This window comes from Phlebotomus papatasi, chromosome 1, assembly GCF_024763615.1.
Source record: "Phlebotomus papatasi isolate M1 chromosome 1, Ppap_2.1, whole genome shotgun sequence".
Taxonomy (NCBI): Eukaryota; Metazoa; Arthropoda; class Insecta; order Diptera; family Psychodidae; genus Phlebotomus; species Phlebotomus papatasi.
Window position 1 is genome coordinate 44,793,762 of NC_077222.1, and position 19,517 is coordinate 44,813,278.

The window sequence follows — 19,517 nt, forward strand, 5'->3', positions numbered from 1 at the left end:
GCTATTCTGGGCACTGGGTAGAAAAAGGAGAGATAGACGGAAGCGACATGCAGGATTCACGGCAGTCATATAATTGAAGGAGAGTCTAAGCAAGTGGTCATTTAACCCTTTAAGGACGATTGGAACACCGGTGTCTCATAAAGAAAATAATTTTTCCTGACTACCTGAAATTATTTTTTTTTTAACTTATATTTGCACGTAATTGCAAAGTAGAAGGTTGAAGGAATCTTTTTTGCAAATCTCCAACTAATTGCTATATTAGTAAGTATTTCACTTTAAAAACGACGAATTTTTAAATTCTCATATTGGAAAATGATTTGAATTATTTTCTATACTTATAATTTTTTTTTCAAGCCAAATCGTTTTGGAAAAGAAACTACAATACTTAATACGTAATATTTTTGATTAGGCTGAAAATTATTATTCATTGGTATTGTCAGAAAAATTATTTAAATTTTTGGGCTATTTTTGTCCCTATCGCTCGTAAAGGTAAAAAATGCATCGAATCAGAATGTTTCGGATTTTCCAAAGTCAGATGTAAGACGTTTCATTGATTTTGTTTATCGGTTAAATTTTTATTGTTGATTTTCGATCCGTAAAAAGTGTCTCGTCATTAAAGGGTTAAAGAGCAGTTGGAAATGTGGAAGCTTCTAAGCAGCGGGGCTTTTTGGATCTACTATCCAATTTATTATTAACCCTTTAAGGACGAAAGGGTCAGAAATTTGAGGTCAGAAAAAATCACTTTTCTGATAAATCTGACTTTAGAGCAAAACATTACTTTGGTGGCAGCTAAAATCCCGAAAGCCAAAATCCCGAATCATAAGGGAAATCCAAAAACCTGAAAGGGATGAAATTATATTGGGGAAAATGTTTAGAATAATTTTCCAAGACACAGAAGATTTCCCTTTGCCTCCAGAAAGCGCGAGTGCAATCGTGGGAATAGCTATAACACTTTTAAGAATTCGGGTTTTTGGCTTTCGGGATTTTGACCGGGACCCCTTTAGAAGGCTGTAGGTAAAATTTTATTTTTGGGTTATTGGTGACCCAGTCCTTAATGACCTCTACACACTAGAGAAAAGTATGTCCATATTGAAGCAAATTCCCTATGCTTGCGTAGGAAAAACTCATCAATATGAACATTAATTCCTCTAGTGATCCTTAATCCTTTATGAACGATTAGGTCACCGGTGACCCAAAAACATTTTTTTCCTATGGACATTTAAATTTGTTTTACTCTTATAGAGAGTATAGAAATAGAAAAAAAAATTTCTGATCCCTAATTTTTGATCCACTCGTTATTAAAAGGTTAATGCTTTAAGGACCTTGAGAATTAATAACGGTTTATCTTATTTTATAGATTAAACAAATTATGACAAAAATTTTTGTTTTCTTAGGCCAAGGATATCGTGATGGCTTGAGGGTAGTTGCGAAGGAATGAAAGGCTCCCCTGGATAGTAAGAATACTCATTTTTTTTAGTTTAATTCTTTTTTATTACATTCAGTTTTTACAAAATTCTTTGTTAGCTTTTCACAATTGGACAAAATGTTAAAATTAGCTTGAGATTAGGCATACACTATTGCTATAACAGAAAACGTAGGAAGTTCTTCTCTTAAAGTTTTTCAATTGTTCGTTATTGTTCAATAACTGGGAAATAATTCTTTTAGCGCAAAATCTAAGTAAAAGAAAAATGTTTTAAAATCCTAAACAAAAAAGACGAAACCTTGAGAAAACTTTATCAAAACTTTCTACTTTCTAATAAATTAACTTCTAGTGAAAATTAGTTTAAAAAAAGTTTAGATAAAATACTTTTGTGTTAAAAAAATGTGTAAAATATTACTGAAAAAATATTTTTTAATAATCTATTAATAAAATTTAATTACTGTGACAGAAGCAAAATGGTCAAATTTTGGCTTTATTCGTTTCTCACTGAACTCGAGACTAGTGATTTAACAAAAAAAGTTGCCATATAAGGTCTGATTTTATCTAAAAAAAAAAAGACCCAGACTTGTTAATAAGATTAAGAGCACTTTTTAATGTACAATCAACCACAATTTCCATGCATTTGGATTATTCACTTTTCTTCATGGTATTCTCATGAGAAATCCTAAGACGACGTCTTAGTTCATTGGGGAATTTTTCATAGCACTTCTTGCAAACGGGTTTTTCGTCATATTCGTAAAACTTAGATTTTTGAGTCATCTTGACATCGCAAACCGAGCACGAGAAATGATGAACGCACCAGGCCTTGTTGAGTGCTGTAAAAACATCTCCGGCAATCACTTGATTGCACACAAAGCACAGGTTTCCAAACAGTTGATGATAGTGCATCTCGCAATATGCCAAACCACGCTTTTCATAATGACGATGGCCCAGGAAAGGCTTTTCACATTTGGCACACACGAAATGCTCCACATGCCAGTGCTTGCCCAAAGCCGTTACGACACGCTCCTCAATCGGACGCCGACAAGCACCACATATTGGGATGCCCATCTTATCATGACATCGCAAACAATAAAGTTCATTCATGTCATTAGCTGCAAATCCTGGACGACTCTTCACCTCACGCGCAGTTGAATCCAATTCAACTCCGCACGCAGTACAATTGAAGTGGTAGCCGTGATAGACTTCTCCTCGGAAACGCAGGGGTTGATCATCAATTACCCCACTGCAAAAGATTACAATTTAATCACATAATATTCTTGTCACTAAAATTGAGAAGATTCTCGACATAAAAGTTAAATTGATTCTTAAAAAATTTAAATAATCTTCTTTTTCAGCGTTTTTTCTTTTTCATCTTTAGGTCAGCGATGACTTACATGTCCTTAAAAAGGGTTAACTATACGACATACATAAAACATAGCAAGTTCTTAACCCTCTAACGGGTAAGACCGCCTCCAAGCGGTCCTCACAAAAATCACATTTAGAGCGACAATATAGGTTTTATTTATTTAAAAGTGCTATAGTGTCCTCGGTAATAGTTTTATAAACATCTCTTGAAAGTTTGAACTCATTTTGACTCTTTGTTTTGTTGCTATTTCCAGTTTTGTGTGACAGGTCAGAGAAAAAGCAACAAAAAAATATTAGTGCAAAAAAAACTCATTTCCAATTTCCATAAAAATACCGATTTAAAGTTATATGACTAAAATTAATTTATTTTTTACTGAAAGATATGTCATTCTACTTTGTATATTTTATTTAAAAAATCTGAAAAAACTACAAATGTGAATTTTAGAAGCAAAAAGAGTTTCAAAAAATTTTTATATTTGCTCATCTACCGCCTAAACTAAAAGAGATAATGAAGAATAGGTGGTTTTTTCGACTTTATTGTATCATAATTATTCTAGAAAACATTGTTTTAGAACTTTTTTTCGCATATTAAAAAAAAAAAACACCGTTTAGAAGAGGGTTAAAGAAATGCGTTCCTGTACTCTCTTTACAAAAAATTAACCTTGTGGTCAAGAAAATCCAAGAGAATTACAATGAGGCACAATCGGGTGACTGGGGTGGCCAATGAATTCGGCTTATTGGGCGTGGGTTTGTTTTTCAAGAGGATAACGATCCCAAGCATTCCTCAAAGCTTTGTAGAGGTTTCCTTCTTAAGAAATAGAAACGCAGGGTCCTAAACTACATGCATTAGCCACCACAATCACCCAATTGTAACTCCATTGAAATTTTCGGGAATTTTTTTGACCAGATGGTTCGAGAGAAGGCGCCAATATCAGTTCCAATCTTGGTGGAAACACTTCAGGATATGTGGGCTGTAAACACAAGGTTTCTTGGTCAATGATGAACTGATTTATTGCCAAAATTATTCGTCTTTTATACAAAATTTTCTGCTTAGCTTAACATTTTTGATATTGAGGGGAAATTGGAAATTATTGGGAAAATTATGGGGAAATTGGAAATATTGCCGGGATTTATGCTAACTTGTTTAAACTAACCCAACGGTTATTCTTAATACCATATATCAATAAGTGCTTTATTTGCTTCAATAATATTACAAATTGTCTATTCTAATCCAATAACAATATTTATTTATTTATCTTTACATATTTGTCTATTTCTTTTATATATCTTCTAAAATTTATGTTCATCTACTGAACATCTTGGGGGGGTCGGGAGGAGTTGATAGGCTCAGGATAATTGCTTGTGTTTTCATCGTACAACTGAATGGTAGATATAGCTCTCGACGCTCTGACCTTCGTATTTGATTTTGACTGTGACTGATTTTCTTGAGCTTGGTTTTCAATTTCTGGATGCTTCCGTTTTATCAATTTTTGCCAAATGTGTCTTGTTTTCCATATGATTACAACAAGAGCAAGAATAAGCAAAGTAGTAGTAATCGAGAAGGCAGGATGTTTGGTTACGTTAGGTAGTGTAAGACCAGTTGTTGTTGGTACTGGAACTACTTTTGCAAATATTGGAACGGTTGTATCGATGGGATCCGGAGTTACGATCTGTACCGGGGTAAATGATAGTTTACTCATCCTCAAATTTATCTCTGAAGGTTTGTTATATGCTTCTGCGATATGAATGATTGGTTGTATTTTTGTTCGAAGAGTTGCCTGTACTGTTTGCAACCTACAACCATCTTTAATGTGTATTATTCCTGTTTCCTTCAGTATTACCTCCTGACGTTGCCCCATACATATAAGAGACGCGGTTGTTGTTTTGTGTGTTGCATATAGCCATGCGTTTCCCTGTGCTAAAGTTTTAAACAGCACATGTTTAATTTGCACTTGTTGACTCTTACACGTAGAAGCTGGTTTCTTACTGAAAATTTCTTGTATCAAGCAATCTTTATGTTTTTCAAGATTGCTGATTAACTCTGGGTCACAGATATAGACTTTCTCAGTAAGTTTGCATACTTCTTCTTTTTTGTCCAGAATAAAATAAGATTGTGTATTATAGTCAAATGCTATAGTAGTCCAATTGTGTTCGGGAAAAATGAATGTTTCATTACCCAGTTTATGCGGAATAGGTGTCACGTGAAAGATGTCGTATTTCTTTATATCAATTATATCTATAAATCCATACAGGATTATTTCCTTTCCATTTTTCTCGTAGAATGCTTTATTCCCTGTTGTATCAATTATTGTCAATTCTGGACCTAATTTGCCTAATGCTCTTTCTGTAGCATTTCTTATTTCATCAATTGAAAATATATCTTCAATTGATGCCCTTTTGTGCAACGTATTTATTGCTTTATCATAGAGAGAATTTAAATCCTTATAATAAGATTCAGTCAACATAAATGATATTAGAAATCGATTTTCCACTTCACGGCGGTGGGTTTCAGAAAACCATTCTTTGATTGAAGATAAGCCTTTTGATAGCTCTTTGATACTTTTTGCAGCTTTCTCCAATTTGCTCTCAGTGATTGTATTTGACTGACTTATTCTTTCATTAAGCATGATTGTGTGTTGATTTAGGGTGTGAAGTAATTCTTTTTGATTAAATAGTACCGCGTTTGGGTCCGTGACATCGCTACTAGAGCCAAATATCATAGACCAAAGTCCCGTGAACAGGTTTCTCTTCTTTCTTTTCACTCTAGCGAGCTCCTTAATCTTCTCTTGAATTGACTTCTTCATGTGTTCTAGATGATGTACTAAACCTTCGCACATGTCATGGTCTGTTGTATTGCGTATTTCATTACAACTATCTCGTAGCGTTGCACACAATTTTTCTGTGTTGGTTTCATCATATTGAAGATCTTCTGATGGGAAAGTCGCTTCCACCCGAAGATTTCCTCTCTTTATGAAAGCTGTACCCAAGTTTTCAATATATAAACCTGCTGCTGGATGTATGATTGTGTAGTTTTGCCCATGAAATTTCTGCATTTCAGTATCGTAGCTTGTAGTGTTCGCTGCAAATACCGTTGTCATTAAGCAGATGACGTGCAAGACAACTTGGATTATTGTTGATAATCCAAGATTTTTTGCTCTAGCTCTAGTCGTTGGTCCTTTACTAGACTCAGGCTGTTCGGTTTCAACGACTGTGTCCTTTACATCTCCGTTGTATAATTCTTCCTCATTCTCTACCGGTAGTTTAGCTAATTTTACTACTGGTCTTTGTCGCTCAACGTTATGTTGATTTTTTAGTGTAACCACTCGTATATTTCCATCTGTTCCTGGGTGGAGTTTCACCACTCTCGCTAATGGCCATTGTAGTGGTTGCATGTTGTCTTCTTTTACAAGTACGAGATCTCCTTCTTTCAAGTTTGTAGTCTCTTTACTCCACTTATGCCTCTTTTGCAACTCATTGAGATATTCTTGAGACCATCTTTTCCATAGATCTTGATTCAATTTGTCTAAAAGTACCCATCGATTTGTTGGATTTTGTGTCATGATTTCTGGTTCTGGGTGTGCAGTCAGTGGTCTTCCAATCAGGAAGTGTCCCGGGGTCAAGGCAGCGAAATCTCTTGGATCACTAGAGAGTGGTGCTATAGGCCTTGAATTTAACACAGCTTCTACTCTCACCAATACCGTTGAGAATTCTTCGTAGGAAAGTGTCGTCTGCGAAAGAACTCTTTTTAGATGGTATTTTACTGACTTGACGCCTGCCTCCCAGAGCCCACCGAAGTGTGGCGCTGATGGTGGGTTAAAGATCCATGTAATGCCTTCTTCAGACATTGATTTTATTGAAGCCTCTTCGCATTGTCTAATGACTTTTTGGAGCTCATTTGTTAGCGTATTATTTGCACCAACGAAATTTGTACCTTGATCGCTATATATTTTGTATGGCTTTCCTCTTCTTGATATGAAGCGTTTTAATGCTGCGAGGAAAGCTTCGGTTGATAATCCGCTAACGAATTCCAGATGAATTGCTTTGGTAGCAAAACATACGAAAAGAGCTATGTATCCCTTCGTTGTTTTCACTCCACGAGTGTTTGAGCATTTAACTTGAAATGGACCGGCATAGTCCACTCCACTTACCGAAAAAGGTGGATTAGGAGTTACTCTATCCTTTGGAATATCCCCCATTAATTGTTGCTGAGAAACATTGTTGTGTCTAAAACACTTAATACATTTCCTCAATACAGCCCTGACATGACTTTTGCCGTCCATAATCCAATACTTTTGACGCAGCTGATTAAGTGTGAGTTGGGCACCTCCATGCAATGTTTCTTCATGTGCTTCTCTTATCATCAGCTGGGCTACATGGTTTTTTGCTGGTAGAAGTATTGGGTTTTTTTGAGTACTTGAAATATTTGCGTGTGAAAGTCGCCCTCCGACTCGCAAAATTTCTGCATACTTGTCCCATGTGGGGTATAAGGACTGCATTTTCAAAGGTATCTTTTTACGCGCTTTTATTTCTTCAATGTCTTTGCTGTAATAATGATTTTGCAAAGATCTAACGATAGCATTTTCGGCTTCTTCTAGTTCAGAAACACTTAATGAATTTTCCATTTTGCAAGAGACTTTAAGCCTTTTACATTTTAACTTTAAAATGAATCTTTTGCAAAGTGCGATTGTTCGTTTTAATTTGATGAATGATGAAAATCTTTTGACCGTGTAGGATAATGGGTAATCATTATCATGCGCAATTTGTACCTTTTCCTTCCTTTGAACATTCCTACGAGGAGCTATTTCGTCTTCTCTTGTGTCTATGTGGCCGAAAAGTACTTGTATATCCTCAAACATGTTATTAACTTCATCATTTTCCTCTGAACTTTGTTCGCTAGAGTTTTCTGGTTTTTCTGGTGTTTTAATAGATTGGAGGTGTTCCTTTGGCCAGTGGCTCTGATATTGCTTTAGCCATTCAGGACCATTCCACCATAACGTTGAATTCGCATTTTCTTCTCCAGACATTCCTCTTGAAGGCAAATCTGCTGGATTATCTCCTGATGAGACGTGTTGCCATTTGGCTTGTGGTATTGTATTACGTATTTTTGACACTCTAGTGCCTACATAGGTGTCCCAGGTAGCAGGGTCTTTTTTTAACCATGCTAAAACGATTTCCGAATCTGTCCATGCAAAGAAATCAATTTCTTCAATTTCCATGCTTAATGAATCAATGAGCTCTGCTAGAAGTGTGGCTGCGCACAATTCTAAGCGAGGGAGTGTGACTTTGCTTTTTAGTGGTGTCACGCGAGTTCTTGCTGCCAACTGAAATACTTGGGTTTCAGTTCCGGAACATATTCTAGCATATATTACTGCTGCATATGCTTTTTCGGATGCATCGCAAAACCCATGAATTTGTATTCTGAGTCCTCTGAAAGTATTTATCCACCGTGGAATTTTAACCTCATTAACAGCCTTCAAATCGCTGTTGAAATTTCTCCATTGTAATTCCATGTTTTCTGGAGCCTGTTGATCCCATGAAATTCCTTCTTTCCATAGATCCTGCATGAACAGCTTTGCGTTTATTGTTGTTGGTGCTAGCCATCCTAGAGGATCAAAAATCGAAGCCACTGAGGATAATACTTGTCTTTTCGTGACAGTTCCATTATCATCAATTTGAATTCTGAACGTAAAACAGTCATCATGAGTGTTCCATCGAATTCCGAGAGTTTTGATGAAATTGTTTTCAGAGAAATCGACATAATTCGTGTTGATCATGTGTCTTGGAAGTCCCTTTAACATTTTATAATTATTTGATGCCCACTTTCTTAAATTAAAACCTCCCAGTTTTAGTAATTCATTTAGCTGTATCCTTGCTTCAATTGCTTCTTCCACTGTGTCAGTGCCGCTCAGTAAATCATCAACATAAAAATCCCTAGTAAGGATTTTCTGAGCTAAAGGATATTTAGTTCCTTCATCCTCGGCCAGCTGATGAAGAGCTCTAACCGATAAATAGGTTGCGGCAGCTGTCCCATACGTTACAGTATTGAGAACATACTCTTGCACCGGTTCAGACTCATTAAAACGCCATAATATGCGTTGATAATCTCTGTCTTCTGGTCTGACCAAGATTTGTCTGAACATCTTTTCAATATCTGCAGTGAAAGCAATTTTGTATTTGCGCCATCTGGTAAGAATTTTCGTCAAATCTTCCTGCAATTTAGGTCCGACGCATAGCAGATCGTTTAGGGATTTTCCATTTGTGGTTTTACACGACCCATCGAAAACCACTCGTGTTTTCGTTGTGGTACTGTCTTCCTTTGTAACTGCATGATGGGGAAGATAATATTTCCCTTGTCCATTTTTTGCTAAAGACATGTGACCAAGTGTCAAGTATTCTTTCATGAATCGATGATAGTCTTCCTTTAATTGAGGATCCTGTTTAAATTTCTTTTCCATATTTAAGAATCTGGCCATCGCTTTGCGTCTGGAGTCTCCCAAAACAGGATTATCCTCTTTGAATGGCAATGCTACCACGTATCTGCCATCCCAATTTCTCGTAACTGTTTTGCGGAAGTGTTTTTCACAAAGATCATCAGTTAATTTCCTTTCGACTGGCTGTGTGTCTATCTCCCAGAATCTTCTTAGATTAGTGTCAATTTCTGCCATTGTTACCATGCTTGTAACATAGGCTTGTGGAGAGGCTTGTTTATAATCTCCAAAAATTATCCACCCTAACTGTGTTTTCTGTAGGGTCAAGTCATTCAGTTTTTTAATGCCATTTGTTATAACATTTCTATAAACACCCACGCCTAGTATCAAATCAATTTCCGTGGCTATGCTAAAATTGGGATCCGCCAAGATCAAGTTGGATGGAATTGAGTCATCATCTAACTTTAGGTCTTGGGACGGAAGCAATCCTGTCAGCTTTGGAAGTACATATGCGTTTGCATTGATTGTGTAATTATCTGAGAAGTGTGACTTTAACGATATGTCTACTATGAAATTCGATGTGTTGTTTTGTACATTTCCAATTCCTTTTATTGATGCTCTTATTTTTTGTTTTGGGAGTTGCAGCATCTGAGTTGCTCTACTAGTAATAAAGTTGTCTCCAGCACCTGAATCTAGTAGTGCTTTGAAGACATACCATTTTCCATTATTCGCCTGTATCCGTACAGAAGCGGTTGGGAAAATATGGGCCACACTGTTTGTGTGGAAAAAATGTACTTGGTCCGTAGAGTCATTTTTGGAAGCCTCTGTATTCGTATTTTCAGTGGCATTCTTGACCTGGGTTACTAGACTCGTTGGTTGCGCTGAGTTGGCGTCTTTCTTTGGAGCATGCATAATACTGTGGTGTTTCTTTTTGCATGTTTTGCAGCAATATTTGCTGGTGCAATCTTTGAAATTGTGCTTTCCAAAACAATTAAAGCACAATGAGTTAGTTTTGACGAGTTTCTTTTTCTCATCATAGGTCATTGCTTTGAATTTCTCACACTTTGACAGCCAGTGTGATTCACTGCAAGCCGGACATGATAGCGTTTCGGCTACAGTACTGTGGTAGCTCGTCTTTTTAGCTGATTTAGACTTTTGTTTGGACTTGTACTCCAACCTTTTTTCTTGAGTAAGCGCATGGCTTCTGGCTTCCAAAAATTCCAAGAAATTCTCCATGGTAGGCATTTGGCGGGCATTTTTTACACTTTGTTCAAAAATGCGTGTGCTTTCTGAATCTAATTTGCGTAGAGCAAATGCAGTTATAAAACTATGTGGACAAATATTTTTGATATCGTCCAAAGCACCTACGCATTCTTTCAATACATCATGTAATTTGATTATGTCCGATGCGCTCCTATATTCGACAGTCTTTATGTCGAGAATTGAATTAATGTATGATGACACTATTCTACGATCATTATCATATCGATTTATAATAAGATCAAGCGCGGTTTTGTAATTTTCCGCTGTGAGAGCCAAGCGAGAAATGACTCTCGTTGGTTCCGGTCCCAGATAAGATAGAAGATATTGGAATTTTTCAATCTTCGTCAGGGATTTATTCTTGTGGATTATATTCCTAAACAATTGTATAAACGTCTTCCAATCTTTTGCTTCACCAGTGAATGTTGTAATTTGAATTGGCTGAAGCTTCGGAAGCGCTCGCTTTGCACATTTTTTCTTTCGCGATCTCTTTGCTGAATCAGCATCGCTTTCTTCACTGGACTCTGAGCTGGAGGAACTGGAATAATCGTCAGTGCATGTTTCAGAGTCAGTGTGTTCTATTGTAGATAGTGCATCATCAGTGTGTTTTTTGGTAATATCTTTCCTTTTTGTAAGAAGTGCTTTCTTTTCATGCGTTTTTTTTATTGCACCAGTGCCCTTTAATTGTGCAAGTTTTAAATCCACAAATTCCCGGATTTTTTGTAGTATTTGAGTGCCATTTACGAAATAGCCATGTTTAAAATAGTCATCATCTTTTTCTAGATTTTTCTTTAGAGAACCTTCATGTTCGGAAAATATTTTGTACACATCTTCTGCGCTACGCAATTGCTTATTAAGAACATCTTCTTTTATTCTTTCTTTCGGTAACTTTTTGAGATTAGTTAAAACTTTCTCAAAGTATTCGAGATACTCCTTTTGTTCCTCTTGAACTCCCTTGAAAAGTGCTTGTTTCACCGAAAATGTGTCAATCTCTCCAATTTCTTCCTCTTCCTGAGGCAGATTAATATTCTTTGAACCGTGAGCCATAATGAATTGACAACAGAGAAAAGTTAATTGAAAAGTATTTGGTTTATTTTTCTATCAGTGTTTTGCAAGTCTCACAAAATTCAAATTTATAATGTTTTAAAGTGGCTAGTGCCTTCTTTATTTTCCTTTCCCTTGCTTTTTTCCCTGCTCTTGTCTTCTTTTTTCTTAGTGCAAAAAGACGCGGTGGATTGGAAGCATCCGGAATTTTTGTTAACCTTGCTTCTTCTTGGAGCTGCTTTCTTTCCTTCCACTCCTGGAGGGTGAGCCGTTTTGATCCTATTCTGATTGGTTCCGGGTCAGAGTTTTGATTTTTCGGCGTTAAAAATTGCAACGATGGTGGAATATCTATCTTATTCCCTGCCGCGGATTTGAGAAAATCTCTTAAAATATTTCTCCTTTGCCTATCCTCTTCTCCTTCACCTAATGGTTTTGCCGTAAAATATGGCAAATCTTCCGGCCTCACTATGAGAAAGAAAGGAATTTTAGCTCTAAAATATTAATTTAAGCTCAAACACTCTGCGAGTGCCCAAATTTAAATTAATATCTCATTCAATATTGCACGAGATGTCGTTCTGCCAATGAAGGCAGTTTATGTGTGCATAAATTAAAGGAGCTATGAATTAGGAACTGGGATAAGGATAATAGGTTATTTATAATAATTCTTACTTTTAAACAAAAAATAGTTGATATTCTGATCGGTGAGAGATTCTGGCTTTTCTGACTGATGATTCTGGCGGCGCTACTGCTTTAGAGGCACAACTGCTTTGGCGGCGGCTGGCTGGCTGTTATTCTGGCGGCGACTGGTTGGCTACTGATCTGGCGGCGGCTGGCTGGCTACTGCTCTGGCGGCGGCTGGCTAGCTACTGCTCTGGCGGCGACTGGCTAGCTATTGTTATGGCGGCGGCTGGCTGGCTGCTGATCTGGCGGCGGCTGGCTGACTACTGCTCTGGCGGCGGCTGGCCGGTTTGGCTATAGCTGGATAGCACTATATACTGGTGGCTTTTGTTGCTGTAGCAGCTGGTTGCTCTAACTGCGGCTTCTAGTGCCTTGGAAGCGACTTCTGACTTCCCTGGTGGTGGCCTCTGTTGCCCTGGCAGCGTGTTCTGGCTTCTTCTGATGGCGGCTTCTGTTGGCGGCTTCTGATGCCTTGGAAGCGACTTCTGACTTCCCTGGTGGTGGCCTTTGTTGCCCTGGCAGCGTGTTCTGGCTGCTTCTGATGGCGGCTTCTGATGCCCTGGCAGAGTGTTCTGGCTGCTTCTGGCGATGTCTATATACCCTTGGCAGCTACCGACTGACTGCACTGGCGGCAATTCCTTATGCTCTGGCGGCGGCTGGTTGGCCGACTGCACTGGCGGTTGCTTCTTATGCTCTGGCGATGGCTGGCTGGCCGATTGCACTGGCGTAGTGTGGACTGTATATTGGTGCTTCCGGACGTCACACGGGCCTCTGGGATTCCCACAAGGTCTCGTCTGGACGACAAAGAGGTATCACTACTTCACCGGGATGTCCTCCTCAAGCTGGAATATCTCAGCTGCCTAGTCAGGGGGTCCTTCCTGGATATAGACTCCTTTCCTGGGATTCTTCTCCGGATCTGGTAAGCTTCCTTCTCTTTGGGCTGCAAGCTGCTGGTTCTGGCACACCTTAGAGTTCTCCTCAGGGATTTCTCCCGATAAACTAAGGTGGCTTGATGGACCAATGTAAACACAAGGTTTCTTGGTCAATGATGAACTGATTTATTGCCAAAATTATTCGTCTTTTATACAAAATTTTCTGCTTAGCTTAACATTTTTGATATTGAGGGGAAATTGGAAATTATTGGGAAAATTATGGGGAAATTGGAAATATTGCCGGGATTTATGCTAACTTGTTTAAACTAACCCAACGGTTATTCTTAATACCATATATCAATAAGTGCTTTATTTGCTTCAATAATATTACAAATTGTCTATTCTAATCCAATAACAATATTTATTTATTTATCTTTACATATTTGTCTATTTCTTTTATATATCTTCTAAAATTTATGTTCATCTACTGAACATGGGCAGAGTTCCTTCAAACATTTTGGAGAAATTGATCAACAGGATGCCCCGAATCTGTGAGGCGCTTATCAAAGCTAAAGGAAAATTCTTCGAGGAGAACTAAATTTGATGATTTTATTCGTGTTTTTTAACCCTCTAACGGTGTTTTCTTTAATATGCGAAAAAAAGTTCTAAAACAATGTTTTCTAGGATAATTATGATCCAATAAAGTCGAAAAAACCAACCATTCTTCATTATCTTTTTTTTAGTTTAGGCGCTAGGTGAGAAAATATAAAAATTTTTTGAAACACTTTTTGCTTCTAAAATTCACATTTTTAGTTTTTTCAGATTTTTTAAATAAAATATACAAAGTAGAATGACATATCTTTAAGTAAAAAATAAATTAATTTTAGTCAGATAACTTTAAATCGGTATTTTTATGGAAATTGGAAATGAGTTTTTTTTGCACTAATATTTTTTGTTGCTTTTTCTCTGACCTGTCACACAAAACTGGGAATAGCAACAAAACGAAGAGTCAAAATGAGTTCAAACTTTCAAGAGATGTTTATAAGACTATTACCGAGGACACTATAGCACTTTTAAATAAATAAAACCTTTATTGTCGTTATAAATGTGATTTTTGTGAGGACCGCCTGGAGGCGGTCTTACCCGTTAGAGGGTTAATCTGTAGGGGAAAGTGGGGCACCTTTGAAATTGGGATTTTTCATCTACGTTTAAGTGGAACAGAGCCATATTATAATGTAATATAGCTTCTCAATCTGTTTGTACAGCTAAATTATATGACGATAAGGCTCAATTTTATTTAAAAGTAGATGAAAGCTCCCAATTTCAAAAGTTTCCTACTTTCCCCTAAGAAACTAATTCCAAAATATGAACATTATATCTGAAGTATTTCTAGTACATTGACTGAATGGGTTAATTTCTCGTGGATTTTCGAGGACTGCGGAATTTTTCTAATTCGTAGAATTTTTTGTGGACCGTGAATTTGAGCGACCCGCGGAGTTTTTATTTTGGAAATTTTTTGCGCACTCCTGAGTTTTTCGTAGGGTAAGTGTGCCAAATTCCGACCAGCTTGCAATTTCGGCCACCTTTTTTGTTCCTCGAATTTCCATGAACTTTCAGATTTTACGTACTCTAGAGAGTATACAATGCAAAAGAATAACAAAAAATGTACCTTCGACAAACGAGATGACGTGAAAAAGGCATTAGAAGAATTCTCGAAGGGCAAGGAACTATGAGAATGAAGGTGGTCGAAATAGGGCACCAAAGCTATGTCTATATTTTGATTCATTTTAAAATGTATTAAGAATGATTTTAGAGTAAATAAAGACGGTAAACTCTTTACAACGTTCCAAGCAACACTCTTACAAAAGAAAGAATTAAAAAATTAAAAATTCATGGAAATTTGATTAATAAAAGAAGTGGCCGATATTGCAAGCCGGCCGAAATTTGGTACACTTACCCTATGGGTGGGTTCTTAGGTTCCATTTTGTATTTATGCGTTATTACTTATCAAGGCTACATATTTTTTTTCTAAATTGGAGAAATTGTCTACAACAAACGGCTGTGATTATGCAGGAATCACAAAAAGAGTAACCCAGAGGAATATTCTCAGGCTCGTAAGAGTCCGGTCTTATTTTAAATATTCGGGCTCGGGTCAAAATCCCGAAAGCCAAAATCCCGAAAGCCAAAATCCCGAAAGCCAAAATCCCGAAAGTCAATATCTCGAATGGGGCAAAATCCCGAATTCTTAAAATGTCCTCCCAAGATTGCATTTGCGCTTGCTGGAGGCAAAGGGAAATTTTTTGTGTCTTGGGAAATCATTCTACATACTCCACATAATTTCATCCCTTTCAGGATTTTAATCATTGGGGATTTTGCCTTTCGGGATTTTGTCGTTCGGGATTTTGGCGTTCGGGATTTTGTCGTTCGGGATTTTGGATTTTTACTGCGTCCGAAATATTCATAACTTATAACATAAGTGAGAAAAAAGACTTACTGGCACTTGTTGCACATGTACTTGCCAAGGCCAACTGCCTTTACTTTAGCATTGCACTCATGACAAAGTGCTCGGTTTTGGTTTCGGATGAAGCCACAATCAGCCAATTCCTTGGCACACATCTCACATCGGAAGCACTGAGGGTGCCAATTAGCTGCCATAGCCTTGATCACTCGGCCAATCACGAATTCACCACACTTGTTGCAGCACGGTGCAAATAGGACATGGAAGTCACGCTCACAGTACTTCCTGCCCTCGAATTCGTAAAAAATACCATCTTGGAAAGTCCTGAAACACTGAGCACAGCTGCAATTTCCAAGATGATATTAATATTAAAATAATTTTAATCACAATTTGTCAGGAAAATTTATCTTACACGAAGCACTGCGTATGCCACAATTCTCCATTGGAGTTTACGATTTTCTCGTGGGGCTCAAATCCCTCTTCGCACCGGGAACAATACATTGTCCCAAGGGACATATCCACAGGTATTCTAAAAAGTACAAATAAATATATATTTTTTTAAATTTTAAATTATAGTTATTAAGTTACTGATTTAGTATATGTTAGGCTTTCTTTTGTGAGGTTAAAAAGCTGAAAAATTTTGAATTATTTTGAAATTAAAAAAAAGGTCGAGGTACAAAAGCTGAAAGTTGCTTGTTCACGTAAGAAGTTAGTTTTTTGAGTCACACATAAAATAATTACTTAGCTTTTCGTAAGAATACTTTGTGAGTTAGGTGTACAGATTTACAAACAAGAAATTATAATATTGTGTCTGCCTAATTTTTCAAATTGTTTTACTATGGGGAAAGCCGGATTGAATTAGACATTTAGAAAGGACGTTCTAGTTTATCTTTTTATCCCTATATAATTAAAGGGAGATATAAATTCCCATATTCACTACAGTCGAATCCAATATCTTTTGCACATTTTAATGCACGAAGAACAAAATCTCTCTCTGAAAATATCAATTGCTTAGTAGTGTATAGCGCGTTACCTTCGGACAACTCAAGCTTCGGACAATTCATTTTTTTCTCTATGTTCCTTATGGATTTCACCCGGACCTTTTTTCTGAAAATTTTAGGCATTTGTACTAGCTATTAAAATAATAATATTATACTGGACCAAATTCATTTATAACACATTGAAAAAAATTATTTGTACGAAGCATAAATCGTCCGAAGGTAGAGCGCTTTCCCCTAATATAGACTTAGTTATTCCTAAGTTTTTAGAAATATACTAAATTGGGATTTTTTAAAGCGAAGTGAAATCTTTACGTTTTACTGCATAAATTTGGTTTTCAAATATAGAAATTTCGCCATAAATATAGTCACATTATTTCGAAAATCTTTGATTTACAGTTATAGAAAAATTATGAAACAATATAGAATATAAAAATTAATATTAGTATGAACGTAGAATGCTATTATTTGTGATCATTAGAATTTATGTAGAAGTTTTTTTTTAGTTTCATATTTCTTTTTTTGTAGGCAAGTTTTTTTTTTTATTGTGAGCTTGACCTAACTTTTCCGAACGGTGTTCTTCATTCTCAAGATATAAAATAGTTTTTAGATTTGTTTTATGATTTTTATGTTGATAGAAAAGTTATTCCTTCTTTTAATATTAACATTTTTTCCTTGTGGGTCATCAAAAGGACTTAACATTTCTTGTACTTATCACATATTATTCTATCAAATAAACTTTATAATAATAACCATTAATTATATAACAAAATGTCATGGAGGACCTACACTGAGAGAAATCCGAAAAAGTTAAAATAACATTACGGAAATGTTAATTTTACCCTGCAGTATTGATCCAAAATCGGTGTAAATATTACCCTTTTTATGTGTATTTGGGGTTAAAGTTACCCTCTTTTTCGTGTTAATTTTACCCTTAATAAAGTGTAAAATTAACATTAAAAAATGTTGATATATTTTTACACCTAAAAAGTGTTAAAGTTATGAGGAAAGAAAGTTAATCGCACCCTCTTTTTTTCTCAGTGTAGATTTTCTTTGCAAACGAGATTTTTAGTCTTATGCTCCACGAAACCAAATACAGTGTATCTTACCGACGGATGATATTCTGACTAAGACCTTTAATGCCAGAAAAAAATTTGGTAATCTAAAGGGAATTAGAGATCAGGATACTTGCATCATAATGTGCCCACTACATAGCCCATTGATTTTATCTATCAAATAAATTTATCTAACTGGATTTAATAAAATATTGGAAATAATTTAAAGGCAATAGGGTAAGTGTGCCAAATTTCGGATAGCTTGCAATTTCGGCTACCGTTTTTGTTCCTCGAATTTCCATGAATTTTCAGTTTCTACATACTCTAGAGATTATACAATGCAAAAGAATAACAAAAAAATGTAGCTTCGACAAACACAAGCAACACTCCTTAAGTAGAAGGAATAAAAAAAATCAATTTCTATTAAAGATATTACATTTAAAACTTGAAACTTTGGCGCTTGCTTGCAACTATGCCGGAGTTTAGCACACTTACCCTAATCCTAATTAATCACAATTTTTTAGAAGTTAATAAAATAAAAAAAATGTTTTAAAACTATTTGGAATTTTCATTCCGATTTACAAATCGGAAAACTTTTAGATATAAAATTGAATAATTCAAATAGGGAAAAGTGCCTATATGCTTCGTACGATTCTATATGCTTCCGTAGTGACTAAATGTTTCTTAATTAATGTGATTAGTCATTATGAATCTAGGGATCGTGTGAAGCATGGGCGCTTTCCCCTACTCACTTTTAAACATGTTTTGTATGAATCCTTTTCTATATGAATAAAATTTTCAATATAAATGATAAAATGTATAATTTGTAGCATTAACTTTTACGTTACGTCAGCGATAATGCTTGCTCTTATAACACCACTTCCCAGAATCGAGCAATTTCTGAAAAATGTATTTAACTGACCGAGTGATAGTCATTACTCCGTGTCCCTTTGACTCGTTCTGAGTGGATTCCATGGCAGGATTTTTGGGATTGAGCTCGATTCCCCTGGGGTTACGGTGGCACACCAACTTTTTCACATGTAACTCCGATTGAACTGACTTTATTGGGCTTTCCGTTGCTGATAACACGTCACTCTTAAGTAATCTATCCCCTGATAACGTGCGCCTTTTGTACAATTTAGACTTCTCCACGGGCTGCAGGAGGAAGGTCTTTGGTTTCTGGGCACACCTCATTATTCTGAGAGTGCCTGTAAATACTTCGAGTACTGAACGATGAATAAAGTGGCTGTTCTCGCGGGAGGGATAAATGGTGACACCAGTACCAGTACATGGCTCAACATGGATAAAGCCAGAGGCAATCTTATCACAAGAAGCTATACTTATAAGAACATTCCTCAGATGCATGATATAAAAACAGAGGCGTCTTTAATAAACCAATAGGAAGATGAATTGAATGCAGTAAAACTTGTTAGGGCAAAAATTTCTTTTCCGGGAATCATCTGGGGCAACATTTTAGCTACCATATATGGGCTTTTTGTGTCAATCAACCTACATTGGTTAGTGAGAAGCATTTTAGCTGGACATCTGGCACATTTTTGGGGTTTGGGCACACATAGAGACACCCCTTGCATGCTTACCCTGTAATTGGGGGCATTTCAGTGATCAGAAACTTCTCAAAAATGTGAAAATGTGTGAAATTTCTTCACAGCTTGGCAGCTGCAAGGACAAGCAAGAGAAAATTCAATTTTTAACACATTTCCATCATATCTCCTCAGACTCATGCACAATATGGGCCTTCTCTGTGCCTTGTGGACTCCAGTGGATGTACTATTTACATTTTATATTGTACATACCTTATCAAAAAAGGGGAAAATTGATAAGAAATGACAGCTCCCACTGAAATTTTTTACAGCAACTCACATTCACTGTACCCAAGACATGAACCAATGATCTCACGCCCCAATGACGTCATCGA

At 36.5% G+C, this 19,517-nt stretch overlaps 1 protein-coding gene across 4 annotated transcripts; it reads right to left on the reverse strand.

Moving 5' to 3' along the window:
* Nucleotides 1-1,467: 1,467 nt before the first annotated feature.
* LOC129799345 (LIM and senescent cell antigen-like-containing domain protein 1) lies at nucleotides 1,468-19,515 on the reverse strand. 4 transcript variants are annotated; one of them, XM_055843159.1, is made up of 5 exons: nucleotides 19,396-19,515; nucleotides 19,180-19,258; nucleotides 15,941-16,057; nucleotides 15,565-15,870; nucleotides 1,468-2,666 (listed from the first exon to the last, which is right to left on the reverse strand). In XM_055843159.1, exons 2-5 carry the CDS (start codon nucleotides 19,194-19,196, stop codon nucleotides 2,069-2,071), a joined length of 1,038 nt encoding a protein of 345 aa, XP_055699134.1. In that variant the 5' UTR covers nucleotides 19,197-19,258; nucleotides 19,396-19,515; the 3' UTR covers nucleotides 1,468-2,068. The 4 variants fall into 4 exon arrangements, with proteins under 4 accessions (XP_055699134.1, XP_055699135.1, XP_055699137.1 ...); XM_055843160.1 differs by lacking the exon at nucleotides 19,180-19,258 and having other exon boundaries at nucleotides 19,396-19,481; XM_055843162.1 differs by lacking the exons at nucleotides 19,180-19,258; nucleotides 19,396-19,515 and adding an exon at nucleotides 19,095-19,147.
* Nucleotides 19,516-19,517: the final 2 nt, after the last annotated feature.

Excerpts from the sequence above, each read along its gene's own strand:
- LOC129799345 (XM_055843158.1), bottom strand. The coding sequence starts at position 18,775 with ATGAGGTGTGCCCAGAAACCAAAGACCTTCCTCCTGCAGCCCGTGGAG. Across the intron at positions 16,058-18,503 it reads GGAGTAATGACTATCACTCG|AATACCTGTGGATATGTCCC; the intron begins GTCAGTTAAATA and ends TGTACTTTTTAG. Across the intron at positions 15,871-15,940 it reads TGGCATACGCAGTGCTTCGT|CTGTGCTCAGTGTTTCAGGA; the intron begins GTAAGATAAATT and ends TGGAAATTGCAG.